At 32.4% G+C, this 16,117-nt stretch overlaps 1 protein-coding gene and 1 pseudogene across 7 annotated transcripts; one reads left to right on the plus strand and one right to left on the minus strand.

Moving 5' to 3' along the window:
* Positions 1-97: 97 nt before the first annotated feature.
* Positions 98-7,984, minus strand: LOC103851924 (annotated as a pseudogene).
* A 240-nt stretch (positions 7,985-8,224) lies between these two features.
* Positions 8,225-9,902, plus strand: LOC103851838 (putative 4-hydroxy-4-methyl-2-oxoglutarate aldolase 3). Of its 7 annotated transcripts, XM_033284185.1 has the most exons (3): positions 8,306-8,439; positions 8,483-8,486; positions 9,198-9,902. In XM_033284185.1, the coding sequence occupies exon 3, from the start codon at positions 9,215-9,217 to the stop codon at positions 9,713-9,715; it is 501 nt and encodes a 166-aa protein (XP_033140076.1). In that variant the 5' UTR covers positions 8,306-8,439; positions 8,483-8,486; positions 9,198-9,214; the 3' UTR covers positions 9,716-9,902. The 7 variants fall into 7 exon arrangements, with proteins under 7 accessions (XP_033140073.1, XP_033140074.1, XP_033140075.1 ...); XM_033284182.1 differs by lacking the exon at positions 8,483-8,486 and having other exon boundaries at positions 8,225-8,438; positions 9,193-9,902; XM_033284183.1 differs by lacking the exon at positions 8,483-8,486 and having other exon boundaries at positions 8,246-8,439; positions 9,196-9,902.
* The last annotated feature ends 6,215 nt before the right edge of the window (positions 9,903-16,117 follow it).

Below are 16,117 nucleotides of genomic sequence, written 5' to 3' on the forward strand. Positions count from 1 at the left end.
GAACAAAAAAAAAAAAAATTACTCTATATTTGGAGTAGGTCATAAATTACTCTATATTTAGATAGCTAGCGACTAGGTCATACATTTTTATGTTTACATCGGCTTGAAAATATAGAAATGTATTATTTTGAGAATTTTCAGGTATGTAAATGAGTAAATCGATAGTCTTCATGCAGGGGCACTATTTGCCGATAATAATAATGAGCAGTGCGGTGAATGTTCGTAAGAAGTTAGTGCTGCACATATTATCACCAAGTAGATGAACTCGTGGATGGGTCGTTAATAGCAATAGTCTAACATGTATCACATATTTATCTTATATATAATCGCATACCATTGGTATTATACTGATGTTTTTACATGTTTTAAATTATGTACAATAACCAAAACAATATTGATTATTAATATAAATAATTATTCAATAATAGTAGAATAAACAGAGGTAATCGTTCATAGTATCTTAGAGAATCAACTCGTTTGGTACGATCTGATTTTTTTGTTGGATTTAAAATGTAATTTAGTGATCATTTTCTTGAATGAATTGAAGATTTAATAATACTATCTGTTTTTGCATGATTTCTTGCCGGGAAAGTAGCATGAAGTTACAAAACCAAACCTTTTAATGAATCAAATATAACCACGTGGCCACTCATTGTTTACCGCGCTCCGCATCTCTCTCCCCGTCTCTTCCTGAGCAATTTTTTGCTCCGACAAAAATAAAATAAATGTAAATATAGTTTTAATTTTTATTTTTGGTTTTGAGTATTCCAATGCCTGTAGCTAAATTTAACTAGAGTTTAATTTTGGGGTTTGGACATTAAATGTGCCCAAGTTTGGACAAACCCACCCCACCCACGTATTACCGTAAATGACGCGTATATTTCGGATCCATAACTTTATTCCACTCTACTGTATAAAATTACTCATTTCTCTTTATTTTTACTCTCTTTCGACTTCTCTTTATTTTTACTCATGTAAACTTTACTTTATAGCAAAGTTGTGAACAAAAAAAAAACTTTATAACAAAGTAAATAAACATCTTAATTTTATTGGATTAACGACTACAGAAGATAAATTCTGTCGAAGTTAGGTCCAATATCTCATTAACCTTGAAATCTCATCAGTTTTATCTGTAAAGAAAATTTTAATCAGACCAAATTTCGGGCCCTTAAGACCTCTTATGTATCAGTTTTATCTGTATATTAATTGAGAAGTCATTTAAATGATTTTTGCTTAGGTGTTATTTATAGGTGAAATTTAGAATTGATTTTATTAATTTGATTGGTTGTTAGTATTTGAATTTTCATATATTTATTTAAAGTTTTAAAAAGAAAACTAATCCTAAAAATACTTAATCTAATATATATTATCATACAAACAATTAAACATTTTAAAGTAAGAATAATTAATAGAACTCGTTTATAGAAACAATTAACTATCATATATTACATTATAGAACTTTAAAATATACATATAAATACATATGTTATGGTAAAAATAATTATACAAACGATTTTAACATATTTCTATTAATAGTGGATACAATAAATTATAGATTACAAAAAACTAATTAACTTAAACCTAATAATATTTTTATACTCACTATATATATATATATATATATACACTTTAAACGTGTCCAATGATTGCAAAACAGTAAAATATACAATTTAAAAGCATTCAGTCATTTTTCAGTGACTTGTATAGTTGCCTTATTAATTTCACAAATGATTAAAATATTTGTATATTTAAAAACAGAAAAAATATATGGTAAGTATTTTAAAATAATGTTAATAAATGAAAATATTTATTATAATATAAAACTGAAATATTGGAACATTATACCAAAACGAGACTAAAGTTAATATACTCTATTAATATAATTCTTTTAGCTTTGATTATAATAAAATTATATGGTAAATTTTTGAAAATAATATTAATCAATGATTTTTTATTATAATATAAAAATTAAAAATAAGAAACAATATATTAATACATGACTAGAGTTAAGACTTTATTGATATTTTTTAATCATAATAAAATTGACATGCTTATTTTGTAATGAGAAAAAAGAAATGATACATATATAAATATCAGTAAAGAATAATAAAACTCATTTGTTGTATTCTTAGTTGTATTTTTTGTTATTTTATACTTTTATGTACTTAATGTTTCATATGTTTGCTGGAATACATGTGTTTTACGTAATACTATAACTGTTAATTAATTACTTCTAACTATGTTACTTCTAAATAAAAATTAATGGTAGAAAAAATAATGCAAAAATAGAATGTGTTATAAAATAACTTCTTGTTCATTAATCTTTGTTTTTTTATTAATCAAAACTTATATCATAAAAAAACTTTTGGAAACATAATAAAATTTATAGAATTAACACTATATCTCAATAATCTTCTAAGATTATACAATATCAAGACTTTGATTTTCAAACTATTTAAAATAAAAAAAGTTATTTTTAATAGTTATATTATTATTCAAAATTATAAAATTATAAATATAATATATAATTTTTATAAATATGTATACCCGCGAAATCGCGGACAACCACCTAGTTTGCTTCTAATCAGTGAAATATCCAGTTTCTCACAAAATCAGACCAAATTTTGGTTAAAGAAACCGGTTTACTAGAAAAATAATAGCAAAGATAAATACGTATGAGCACATTTATTCAAAACCTAAGAAGCAAACCAAACCAACCAAAAACAAGGTTCAATTCAGGTTTGGAATCTATTAATTATTTGAGTGGATCATATATCACTAAAACCAATAATAAATATATTTAATTATAAAATAATCAAATAATTTTAAAATATTATTTATGAATCAAAATACTCAAAAATACTTACCATAATATTTAATCAAAATATTTTAAGTTATTCAAATTATCATGCAAATTTTCATTAGAAAAACTCAAATTTTATGATTTCTAATCAGAATTAACCAAAAATCTAGAACCGAACCGGAACTGAATAGAATTCATATATTAATTAGTTGGTTCTTAATTTTACTATCCAAACTGAATTGAAAACCAAAATAATCGAATAAAAACTGAATTAAATGTCCTAAATAGGACAAACTCAATTTAATTTCATTAGTTATATTACCTTAACAAGAACATCACATCATTAATTATATTATCATAATAATAATAATGCAGATTTTTATTTATTAATTAAACAACATTAACTTTTTGTCTTCGTTCGTCTTTGACCGACATAACAAAACAAGAAACTCTAGAGAACTCCTCCCTAATCTCTCATTTTCTCTTTGCCTCTCAAGCTTCTCAGCCCCTTTTTCGACATGTCAAAACTCTAGAGAACTGTTCCGTCATCAGAGCTTCAACACGGGACGCCGGCGACGATTCTGTTCGGTGGACGTGCTCTTCCGGAGTGGCGACGAGGCTAAGGTGGTTAGGATGTGGTGAGGTCGGCTTTTACGGTGGCTAGATCTGGGTCGAATTTTTCACTTTTTCGATCTGGCTTTCGCTGGAGTTTGTGGCGCGCGTGGTGCTTCGATTAGGCTCTCCTGGCCTGGATCTACTCGGATCTGTGTCGGTGTGGGGTGGTGGTGTCGGCTCTTTATCCTCCGCCTTGGTGTCTCGGTGTAGGAGGAGCTTTCTACTCCATCCAGTCTGGACTTCGATGGTGTTCTCTCTTCAAGGCGTGCGTGGGTTCAGCTTCTTCTGGCGGTGTCATTTGAAGCTCTCCGGCGGCGCGTGTGGAGTCCCCGGCGAGGTGGCGCGTGGAGTTGTCTACGCTTTGGCGTCATCTCTCCGGATCTCTGCTTCGGTCTTGCCTAGTCTCGTCACGGCTCTGTTATGTGGTCTCTTCATCCTTCAAAAGTGCACATTTTGGTGGAGAAGTCTTTGGGTTTAGTTCTCGATGGTTAGTAGCCTCGAAAGCCACCGTTGGTTACATTTCAAAGCGTTTAGAACCTTCCTCTTGTCCTAAGAGATGGAGTGCGTGGGCATTTGTTGTGGTCCGAGAGTCTCTGGAACCTCACTCTTTTCCGTGGCGGCGCGCTGGTTTGACGTCTTTCCCAGTACCGAGTTTGGCTTTTCAGGCTTCGGTAGGATGTCCTCCTTCTTTTTGCAGGTACCCCTTCCACAAGACATAGTGGTCACAGCTCAACCGGCTTTTGCTCAAGATGGGTGAACTCGCGATGGTTTCAGGTATGAAGCTCTCGGGTTATGTTTATCTGTCTATGCGCTTAAATGGAAGTTGAGATTGCGAGTGTGAGGAGATCGTCACGAACTAGCTACGTCGGTGATGGCATAAGATGAACCGGCAACCTCGGAAACAAGGTGAACGCCACCCTCGAATGCTTACCATTACCGATCGAGAACGGGGATTGATAGTCGAATGTTGACGGATCTAACTAGCGGAATGCGTCGGTTTAGAGGTGGTTGAGCGAAGCTAGGGATGAAACGTTTAGCACTAGACCATTTTGTTCAAATCATGCTTGTAATCGATGCTTAACCCCGTTTTCGGGTAGATAAATAATATAAATATTAAAAAAAAAAAAAAAAAAAAAAAAAAAACTAACTTCGCGTTTCCTTTTTGTTTATGCAGGCTTCTTGCTGGGCTGGAGTGGGCCAAGACAGAATTGGGCTTTTCTCTCTACAGAAGTTTCCATTGTACTGTCTGACTGTCGTGTTACTGGCAGGCTCTGGATTTGAAACCTAATTATGTTCGTGCTTGGGCAAATATGGGAATCAGTTATGCAAACCAGGTTAGAGTTCCTTTACTTGTGTTAGAAGCAAATATCTGATGTTTGATGATTGTTTTGGTCTGGAACTAACTTGAATCTGGTATGCTTCTAATTGTAACAGGGGATGTACAAAGAATCAATACCTTATTATGTTCGTGCGCTTGGCAATACTTGAGGCTCTCGTTAAGGTATGTATTAGAGCTTGTGAACAAGAAAAATCCAATAATTATTTAAATCCCTCAAGTTTTCTTAACTTTGCTAACTTTCCGCAGCTGCGCCTCAAGACAAGACCTAATCGAAGCTTGTGAGGCAAGGAACCTCGACGTCTTGCAGGAAGAACCCTCTGTGAGTAGTAGAGAAGCTATGCTATTCAAACCCTAAATTCCGAGTGGTTCTTACCCAGATCGATTTGTTTTACGGGAAGTTGCAACTCTTACAATGAAGATAAAATTAGAAGCCACATCAGTGAGTAAAACAAAGACGAGCAAAAAGCATAATCCTATCAAGCAGGCAACCAAAAGATACGAATATCATTTTAGTAATTTCATTAATATAACTACACTAATTGTTTTTTCATATTTTATTTAGTTTAACAATTTTATTAATTATATTATCTTAACATAAATTACATCATTACAATTTCACTCACGTCAATCTTTTGTCTATGTTATTAAAACTGAAATATCTTTTGATACTGTTTGGAAACATAGATATCACTATAAATGATTATTGTTTAGGACATCAATTTAACAATTTCATTAGTTATATTACCTTAACAAGGACATCACATCATTAATTATATTATCATAATAATAATAATGCAGATTTATAAGGTAGATATCACAAGGAATAGGAGAGTTAAGAGGCTCATGATGTTATAAATAGAGGAGGTGGTCATGGCTTTAGAATAATCCGAAAAAAGATACGAGAGCTAGGTAATAGAGAGAGAACAAGAGAATCAATAGTTAAGGTTTTGGTTCTTAAGAGAAGCTTGTGATTTCTATTTGTTCTTGTAAGGTTACACATTGATAGTGAATAAAGAGAAAGAGCTTTTGATATTGATTCCAATCTAAGTTTAAAGCACTAGACAAAGGGTTTAAATTCTAACAACTTCGGCAAGTGTTTTGATTAAACAGTTTACCTGTTGATAAGCAGATATGGCATCAGCACTCTGGACAGTACTGTTGGCTTGTGTTGCACCAAGCTTATTCCAAAGCGAATAATCGTTTGGTTTTAATTATAAAGCTGTTTGGAAGGAAGTTATTGCTCTATCGAATTCCCTTGACAGGTTGTACAGAACGCCTTACACTATATGCACATCAGCGTCCTCAGGATTCATCTGGGATGCTTCAGTGAATAATCTACCAATCTGGTTTATACATTGACAAGGACTAGTGTCTATGAGATGAGATTCAACTGCGGAGAATTTTGCTAGAGGAAGGGCACGGCACTTACATCAGCATGGTATAGGGAATCAGCAAGCTCTGGAGGAGCGATTGTAGCATACTTGGGGTGATTCCGCAGCCATCCGTATAAATACTTCAACGCAGTTGTTTGCTCCAGCTCTGTATTTACAGAGAGGAGAAAATATTAGTCACCTATCTAGTTCCAAAACCAAACACATATTGCTAGTTTTTCAGGCACTGAACATTGGTAAGGCTCACACCAAGAGCAAGAAGCACCTCTAGATTAGAGGGATCGGCCTCCTGTGCCCGCATCATTGCAGCTATTGCCTGCATCCACAATGTTAAATGATTTTTTAGTAATCTCTTCTGGTTTTATCAAGTCATTTGGTAATTAATGATTAATCTGAGTAACCTGTTGATCATCATCGTTCTCAGCGTGTGTGACGTCCAACCTTCAGCATTCTCAGGGTTTTTCATAACCTCAGCTTCTAGAGCAAGCGCTGCTTCACTAAGAAGTCCTTTGCGGAACAGTTTCATCCCTTCTTTCATAGGTTCAGGGTAACCCACGTAAGGATTCATGTCAGAGAAGACGTAGACACCACTACTTTGTTTTTCAGCATTTCTTTCCGTGAGAAACCTGAAGAGGCAGAGACTTTCGTTAGATGGACTTGAAAGTCAAAAATGCCTGTTGGTTAAACTTTGTTCATGTCTTCATAGATAAAATGAAACATGAAAATGAGAATTTATGATAGATCAATTAAATAATCATGGACTTACTCATCATAAGCATTTGCCCATGCATCAGCTGAACTTTCCACCCACGGGCCCTTCAGCAAATTCATCTACCCAGTCATCAACATTCAACTTCGAAAACTCATTAACCCATTGGTCCTCAGCCGATTCTTGCTGTCCTTTCCCGGAAGCGAACTCATCAGCCCACTGCTCTGGTCCATGTGAAAGCTACATACAACAAATTAAAAAGCTCGTCACTAAACTTTCTACCAATGTCAGAAACTTCATAATCAGTAAGCATATGGGACCATTTCAGTGGAAAAATGTGATTGAAGATGTTACCATTGATTCAACATCAAAACCCCCCATTATCTATCCATTTGGTACTGCCACTAGATCACAAAGACACAAACCTTCAAATGTGGGCTCATACATAGGTCCCATTGGAGGCATAGTAGGTCCATCACGCTGCACCGAGACCATTCTGATCTAACTCAGACCCTGGAAGTGACCTATCTTCAGAGTAAAACTGTGGCCCGGGACCTGAAGGAGTAGCATTAGGTATCTCCTTCAGCCTTTCCTACTCACCAAATTAGAATCATAAAATTGTGATTATGATACCAAGTCCAGGTTACGCATGCTTTTAAGCGATTCGAGTGGAACCTGAGTTTTGCAAGAGGAGCCAAGTAGGGCGTTGGTGAGAGCTCCGAGAGGGTTGGAAGAGGAAGAAGAAGAGCCGGGAACCGCGCAGGCGGCTCCGCCGTTGACAAGGTCTCTCATCGCCATGTGTTAGTTAGTTAGTTAGTTATTGTTTCTTTGTTCTCTGATTTACTATCTGGTTTTTGATATTTATTGTATTATCCCCACCGCACACATTTTTAGGCTCACCAACACTTTTATTTTAATTATGTGTACAAGACAAAGAAAAATACATTCTATTTGTTTTCTGTTTTGAAAACTGAAAATTTTGTGAGTAATGAAAACTGTAAAATGGAACTTTTATTTTTAATATTTTTACTTTTATTTTTAAATGAAAAAGGTATATTATTGAATTTATCCTTGCTGTTTTCTAGAATTTACAATCTATTACTAAACTATTTACCAGCTGTTTTTTTTTTCTTTTTTTTTCTTTTTTTTTTCTTTTCACCTCAAATCATTTCTTCAATTTTCATCTTCTTCATCTTATAATATTTCTGAAAATATGACTGATCAAAAAAAGGAGAAGAAAAATAATCCATTTTCATTAGGCCCCCATTAAATCATTTTTTAAAATAAAATATATGAGATTGACCCAACGAACTTCGTTATGACAATCGGAACAAAAAGTCAATTATTGAAAAATGTCAATGACCCGACCCGATTGAAAATACCCGCACCGACAGGTTCACGATAAAGACCCAAGTGGCTCTGCGGGCACAAGCTTCTATGAGGATTTTCAGTGAACCAGATAGCCTGACACGAGTAAGCTGACGTTATCCTTCGCTTGTATTATATATGCATCGTCGTTATAGAATCACTGATCCGTAGCAGAAAGTCGAAAGCTTTGGACCTCTTTCTCTCTCTCTCTCTGGTAAATTTTTTACTTCTTCTTCTTCTCCCTTCGCTTGTTTAAGTGAGTTTTCAAGTAAAGATCGTTTGGATTTTGCTCTTGTATAGTGAAATCTAGTTATATTCCTGCCATATATGTTAACTTGGAGGCGCTTTGTCCTTCCGACAAAAACATAAACAGTTCATGTTATAAGATCCAAACGGGTTTGACTTTTTAGATTTCATTGTTTACTTTCCTAAGTGAAGTTATCTACATCTCTTCTACGTTTAGTATCTAGTTCATGAAAATAATCTTAAAAGATTGTTGTTACATAGCTTCTGGCTCACCTCGTAAACAATCCGCAAAGCATGTGTTATTAAACCTAGATTAGACTTACGAGTCAAGCAAACTGTCATCAATTCATGAACTGCAATTAATTCTAAAAGTCTCAGTTGTTAGGAGTCTTCAGAGCATCGTACTTCTTTAATTGTTTGCAGTTGGAGTCTTGATGTTTGCAATTAGAATCTTTCTAATTGCAAATACCACTTATGTGCAAAAAGTTTCGCATACTTTGTTTATAAACCGTTTATTCTGATTATTGAACGCTTCTCTTGAACTTGTATGATTTTTTGTGGTTAATTATTGTCATATGTTTTCTAGTAACAAAATGATACCTTTGAATCATTTGAATTGTTCAGGTTGAAAAAGGAATATCCCTTGTCTAGGCTTTATTTGTTCTGTTATTGTCTCATTCTTCTTTCAGTTACTAACTCTATCCCTTTGTTTTTCCAAATGCAAAACAGACACAATCTCCCATATGGCTGCATTTCCAACAGCAGAAGCGTGTGACAGTAACGCAGAACTAATAGCAAACGGAGACCTACGCGCTCTCCACCCAATCTTCAACATCTATGGCCAAAGAAGATGCTTCTCAGGACCAATCGTGACACTCAAGGTATTTGAAGACAATGTCCTTGTCAGAAACCAACTAGAGACCAAAGGAGAAGGTAGAGTCTTAGTTATAGACGGTGGTGGAAGCAAGAGATGCGCGCTTGTTGGAGGAAACCTCGGACAGTTAGCTCAGAACAACGGCTGGGCAGGGATTGTGGTGAATGGATGCGTTAGAGATGTGGATGAGATCAATGACTGCGATGTCGGGGTTAGGGCATTGGGTTCTAACCCACTGAAGTCTACTAAGAAAGGTCATGGTGAGAAGAATGTGCCGGTTTATATTGGAGGAACTTTGATTAGAGATGGAGAGTGGCTTTATGCTGATAGTGATGGTATCTTGATCTCCAAGACCGAACTCTCCGTTTGATTCAGAATGTTTTCTTGATAGTGCTACGAGAAAGAGAGTACTACTACTGCGGTTTCTTGGAACAAGCTGGTTTATTTCGAATTTTTAATAATCGGTTTTATATTCTTAAATTTAAATCGTGTAATGCGCTTTGTGAACTTTGTAATACTAAAGAATTTTTTTTAATAATTTGTTATATTCGAAACGACCTGAAACACTTGCTAAACTGTAAATATCATTTAACTAAATGAAAAGTTTGTCCTAAACAAGCTAAGACTTTTACACACTTATTTCTTGGCAAAAATTAGATAAAAAACAAGAAAGTCAGTAACTATGGAATCAGAAGAAGAACTCATCTAATCCAAAGGCACATGAGGCCTCGAAAGTTCCTCTTGTGCTGTCTCGCAGTGATGGCATTCCTGATGTCTCTGTCCATGAGCTTAAACACTTGTAGAGGAGAGAGATGAACGTTGTTGTGTAGTACGTTGTTACGTTGTCTCCATTTATTTGAAACACTTCATTTATTTTGATACTTCTCTGTTCTTTTTGTGTATTTCTTTAATTTTGAAAAGACGTGAATTCGACCCAAAAAAAAAAAGAAAAGACGTGAATCATGTCGTGGAAATGATAAAGGAAAAGTTTGTACAGAGGATCACTGGTTCGACAGTTTTTTTCTGATGTCTTGAAAATGATAAAACATGCTTTTAGACTAACATTTATCTCGAAACGAAATGATAATGGGAACATATGACTATATTCATAAAAATTATTTAGTAAAAATTAAGAGCTACACTCGTACAGAGCAAAAAATGTTGCTTTAGAAAATTATGAATCTACAGACAAAATAATGAAAATAAATTTAGTTAGGCTGTGAGGAAAAAGAAACGAAAAGATAAAGCTTACTGGTTCAGATTAACTGCATGAATCATTGTACTGGTTTTTGCTTATGAATTAGACAAACAGGTATGAATGAGACCGTACCATTTGAATTTTAATCTTAAATTTGTAGAAATTTTGATATTTTGAAATTTCAATAGAAAATGGGATCTGAATGAATACCAACGACATTGTTGGAACTAAAAATACTTTCCATTACCCAACCAAAAGAAGATCAGATTTATTTGTCACGTTAACTTCGGTTCACTCGTTTTTTTATCGACCAACACAAGTTGTACGAAATATTGGATGATAAAAACAACATATCAAACGGGTGTTTCCCAAGGCCACGAACCATGTAAATAGTAGTTATCTCAATTTAAGAATCCCCTATATATTTATATATTAATAGAGAAATATTTAAAAAATTATAATTTAAAATTTGTAATAATTACAAAAGAATTTTGCTGAGTTATCACTTAATTAAAATGTCAAATTTATCTTATGTGTCAGTTTTATAATCAATTGAAAAAAGTTGGTCCAAAATTGAGTATGGATTCGCTAGGGACATTATATATAAACTCTACTTATAAAAACCGTTTATAATAATGCGAGCATAAAAAGATTGTATATTCGATGTGGTTTATGTTATTGTTATCTAAACTATACTTAGAAGAACCGTACGTAATAACACGTCTGTTTTTCCATTTGTTTAGATTTCTGAAGATTACAAGAAAAGAATTTCAAAGTAGAATTTTTATGTAAGAAACAATCATATGTTAAAAACTATATAGGATTGTATATGATCGCATTGTGAGAAGTTGTTTGTTTATGTAACACAGACGTTGTGACAATATTGTTTATTGCATATGTTTAGACTTAATTCTCTACTAAAGTTGCAACAAAACCCATCAGAAGTCATAATATATAGGTGATAAACTTCTATATATTTTGTTTTTGAAAACAGAAGAATATGGCCCAGTTTGTGTATTGTTGATGTTGGTTTGATGTGGAAATTATTTTTTAAATAAACCGAACGAAAGCGAAATAAAAATGTGATCGGTATAAGATAAATTAATGAACAATATCGAGTTGGAAGATTGCTCTACTCTTGCGTTTGTTCTGTTTTTCTTATTAAAAGAAACAATTAAAGATTATTAACTTAAAATTCTTATGATTAAATATCAAATATAATTGCCTTAATACACAATTCGGTAATATGTAATTAAATAAAATCCCTATTTAAAATGCAAAAACTTTGTTACCAAAACAAAAATTGATAACAATTATTTGAGAATTAAGGAAACTTAGATAAGTGTAATTCATACTAGTTAATAGGGATATAAACGATCTTAACCTAATATCAAAATATTTATAAACTATTTGTATTACTATTACGATTTAGTATATTGTTAATCTTTTTTCTTTCATATTATGAATCTATAATAACTAATTTATTTAAAAATTATATTTAATAGATAACTATGATATAAAAATATTATATTTAAAAATTAGAGTAGTATTTAATAAATTTGATTTTTAATCATATAAAATTAATTGACAAAATGTTATAAACGATAAATATAGTTTTAAGTTTATTTGGTATAAATTTGAATAAACCAAAAACTGACAGTATATAAACCGAACCAAGATATATGATTTTAATATGGTATCTAATTTTTATAAACCAAAATATCGAAAAATCAAGCCGAGACCAGACCAAAATTTAATAAACCAAAAATCGGTAGTATATAAACTGAACCAAACCAAAACATATATGATTTTAATATGGTATCTAATTTTTATAAATCAAAATATAAAAAAAAACTAAGCAGAGATGAGACCATAATCCAGATTGAACAACCTTATTTTGAATATATGAATTTTATACATGTTTCACTCCACAAAGCGTGGATCTCATCCTGCTATAGTATATTCAAGGCTAAGGCAAAAAAAATATTTATATTGTGAATTTATGCTCTGTCACAATAAATAAAAAGGTGTGTTTATGTTTTTTCCACTATAAATAAAAGCATCATAAAAATTAGACAGACCATGCCACAATAATGCCGTTTGATAATTTGACGTACGGACCTTTCATATTTTCCTCTTGTATTGTTCTTTTCTCATTTACATGGTCAGGGCCGGTTTAGGATTTACATGGTCAGGGCTGGTTTAGGATATGGGGCAAGGGGGCGTAAGTCATGGGATTCAAATATTTTTTAACAAAAATAATATTAAAAAGAATCTAAAATTTTAAAAATAATTAAGGATAGAAGCCCAAAAATTTTAGATTGTCCAGATATATATATATATACTAATTTATTTTTTTGTCCAAGGGCTCAATAGTACCTTGAACCAGCCATGTACATGGTATCTATAATATTTACTTTAAGCTAATTTTATATCTATCGAATATTTAAATTGAAACACTTACTATGTTTTACCTTGCTAAAAACGTTACTATGCTGTCGTATCACATATACATGTCGATGTTGATATTTAGGTTTTTATTTTACAAGTTGAATGTTTAGGTAAATTAGACTAAATAACTAAAAAATAAAGCTTAATTAGAGTTCGATCTGCACGTTCATGCGGGTATTTTACATTTTATAAATGTATATTTGATATTACCATACACATTTTTAAATATATAAATTACATTTTAATATTATATATTGTGTAATTATATAATCTAATTATTTAAGTTTTTATTCGATACTATTAATAATACAACAATTTTTATAGTTTTTTATTAGTTATTGTTACATACTAATATATTTTCGAAGTCAAAATTTATAATCTGACTTCAAAATAAAATTTATCTATTGTTATTACAATATATACTATTCTTGATATCTATTTAGTAAGAGATCAAATATCTTCTTATTCAATTACCAACTATTATGCCAGTTTTTCAAGAGTGTGTTATAGGAGTGAGTCGCGTTTAAGTTCTAATTGTAAAAATGGGTCGGTCCAAGTTTTTTGCATTTTGCATACCTAGTGGAGAGATAAATAATCGATCCCATTTTTAATAACTTTATGTAAATGACCCACAAAACTTAACCTGCTCGTGTGAAGGCTGCAATGGCAAACTTGCAATTTTTCAGCTAGAGGAGGGTGCGAAACGTTTTTTGCTCGAGGACTTGCATAGGGTCAAAAATGGACGCGACCCAGACCATAAATAAAAACTAAGTCGGATCCAAAGCCCAATATATAAACTTGGCTTGGCTGCCACCCACTTTGCCAATATTTTCACTTTTTCAGGACTATCACCGTTGGCTTCTGTCATTTCAACTTTTTCCAGCGCAATATTTTATTTATTTATCACTGTCTCCTTTTTTTTTTCTTGAAACACACAGTCTCCTCTGACCACTATCACTGTAGTCACCACGATCACCACCAAATTCGTAACCTCCGCTACATTTCTCGTTTCCACCATCACCAAATTTTCTGCAACTATCACAATCTAATGTCGTGACTGAAAATATGCTAATTCTAGACATGTGTAATATAGCATTTCTAGACCATTTAATAATTTCATTAATATATGCCAAGATGGAAGAGTTATGTTCACATAGTTATAATTTTGTTTTTATGGTGTTTGATATTATATTAGATACATATGATTACCGAAAGAAACCTTATAGATGTCCAGTTGATAGAGACTATATTTTCTAATATATAATTGTATTTGATAACTTCATTAATATGTGTAATACTATTTACTTTGGTCCATTCTATTTATATATTTTAGAGCTTTTTCATAACATTGTATTTTTTTCAAAACCACATTCATTATGTTGACAATTACCACGACCACCACCATAGCTATAGCCTATAGAAACCTTTGCTACAAAGACCATCACTTATTTTGTACTTTTTCCATTTACTTGACGAAAAACTATAAACCTCTCATTCTCATTACTTTTCATATTTAAAAAAAAATGAAAAGGTTGTTGTTTCATCTACTCTGTTGCATTCTATTTGATTATATTTGATTTAGCTCTTCTTCCATAACATTGTCCATTTTTCCAAAATCATAGTCGCTATATCCGTCACCACCAAAATCACCACCACACCATGTTAATCCACCGTTTCTTTTGTATATACGACTTCCGCTTCTTCTGTAACACCACTACTATAGTTAACCACGGTAGTCACCACTCACCAGTCACCACCATGGCACCAGCGACATTGCGATAACCATTGCGTTGATCACCACTGTCGTTTCTTTCGTAACCACGCTCATTCTACCACATTAATTTCCATTGTTGTTGTGGTAACTAGCACCACCATATATATATATATTTTTTTTTTTTTTTTGTAACTACCACCATATATTTCCCTATCGCTATTTATTATTTTCTAGAATTATCAGTCAGGTTAAAAAGAGACAAAACCAAGAAAAAATAATATGCTATATTTCCATTGACACCGTTTTTTTTATTATTAATGGTGTTATGTTTTAAAAGATTATTGAAATGTTGGTTATTTGGAAAGTTAACCCTAAATTTTATCAAATGACATTTTAGTTGAAGCGTTATATCTAACCTACGACGACTTCTTGGCAGGGCCGGCCTTGAGGGGAAGCCACCCAAACCAAGGATTAGGGCATCCAAATTAGTGGGGCATATGTTAAAAAAAAATTATTAGTATGTAGTATATACATAAAAAGAAAATCTGTAGATTATTTTGTTAAAATATTATCTATTGGGCATATTTAGTTATAATAAGATTTGTCAAACTTTTTAAATATATTAGTAAATTTATATTTTAGATAATAGTTAAAACCCTAATTCTAAAATAGAAACATAACAATTTTTCCTTTTGTTCCAAACTTCCAATCTGTTATTTTGTGTCGCCTTGCAGCCTTGCAACACTTTTATTTTTCCTTTCAGACATAGTTGGTGATGATTTGTTTATGGAACTAAAGATTCTTCGAGAATCAATACCCGAAGAAGTTCGAAAGCCTATTGAAATGTTTGATTTTTTGAAAAAAATGGAGGATTGTTAGCAAAACACAGAAATTGCTTATCGCATATTGTTGACCATTCCGGTGTCGGTTGCCGCAGCTGAAAGAAGTTTTTCAAAGTTGAAGCTAATAAAGAATTATCTGCGGTCTACCATGTCACAAGAAAGGTTGAATGGGTTGGCTATGTTATCAATTGAGACTGCTATGGTCGAAAAACTTGACTATAGGAGTTTAATGGATGATTTTGCAGGGGAAAATGCAAGAAGATCTATATTTCAGCAATAAGTGTCTTTATATCAATGTTTTTTATGAATATATTATGAAATTTGATTTTTTTAATGAAAATTTATGTTATTTTTTATACTGTTTTGTGATCTTGATAAAACATGTATGAGGGTATAGTTTTAATTTTTGATTGGGGCAATATAAAAGGTTGGTCCGGCACTGCTTCTTGGACTTCGTTTCTCACTTTTTTTTTTCTAATTTATAGCATGCGTGATATACACTAGACTTTTGACGTAAATTATTAAAAAAATATTATTTTGTGGAAATTTTTATATCCAATGCTAAAA

The sequence above is a fragment of the Brassica rapa genome, chromosome A02 (assembly GCF_000309985.2).
Source record: "Brassica rapa cultivar Chiifu-401-42 chromosome A02, CAAS_Brap_v3.01, whole genome shotgun sequence".
NCBI lineage: Eukaryota > Viridiplantae > Streptophyta > Magnoliopsida > Brassicales > Brassicaceae > Brassica > Brassica rapa.

What these genes read in the sequence shown, in the direction of transcription:
- LOC103851838 (XM_033284182.1), top strand. Translation starts at nt 9,215, where the DNA reads ATGGCTGCATTTCCAACAGCAGAAGCGTGTGACAGTAACGCAGAACTA.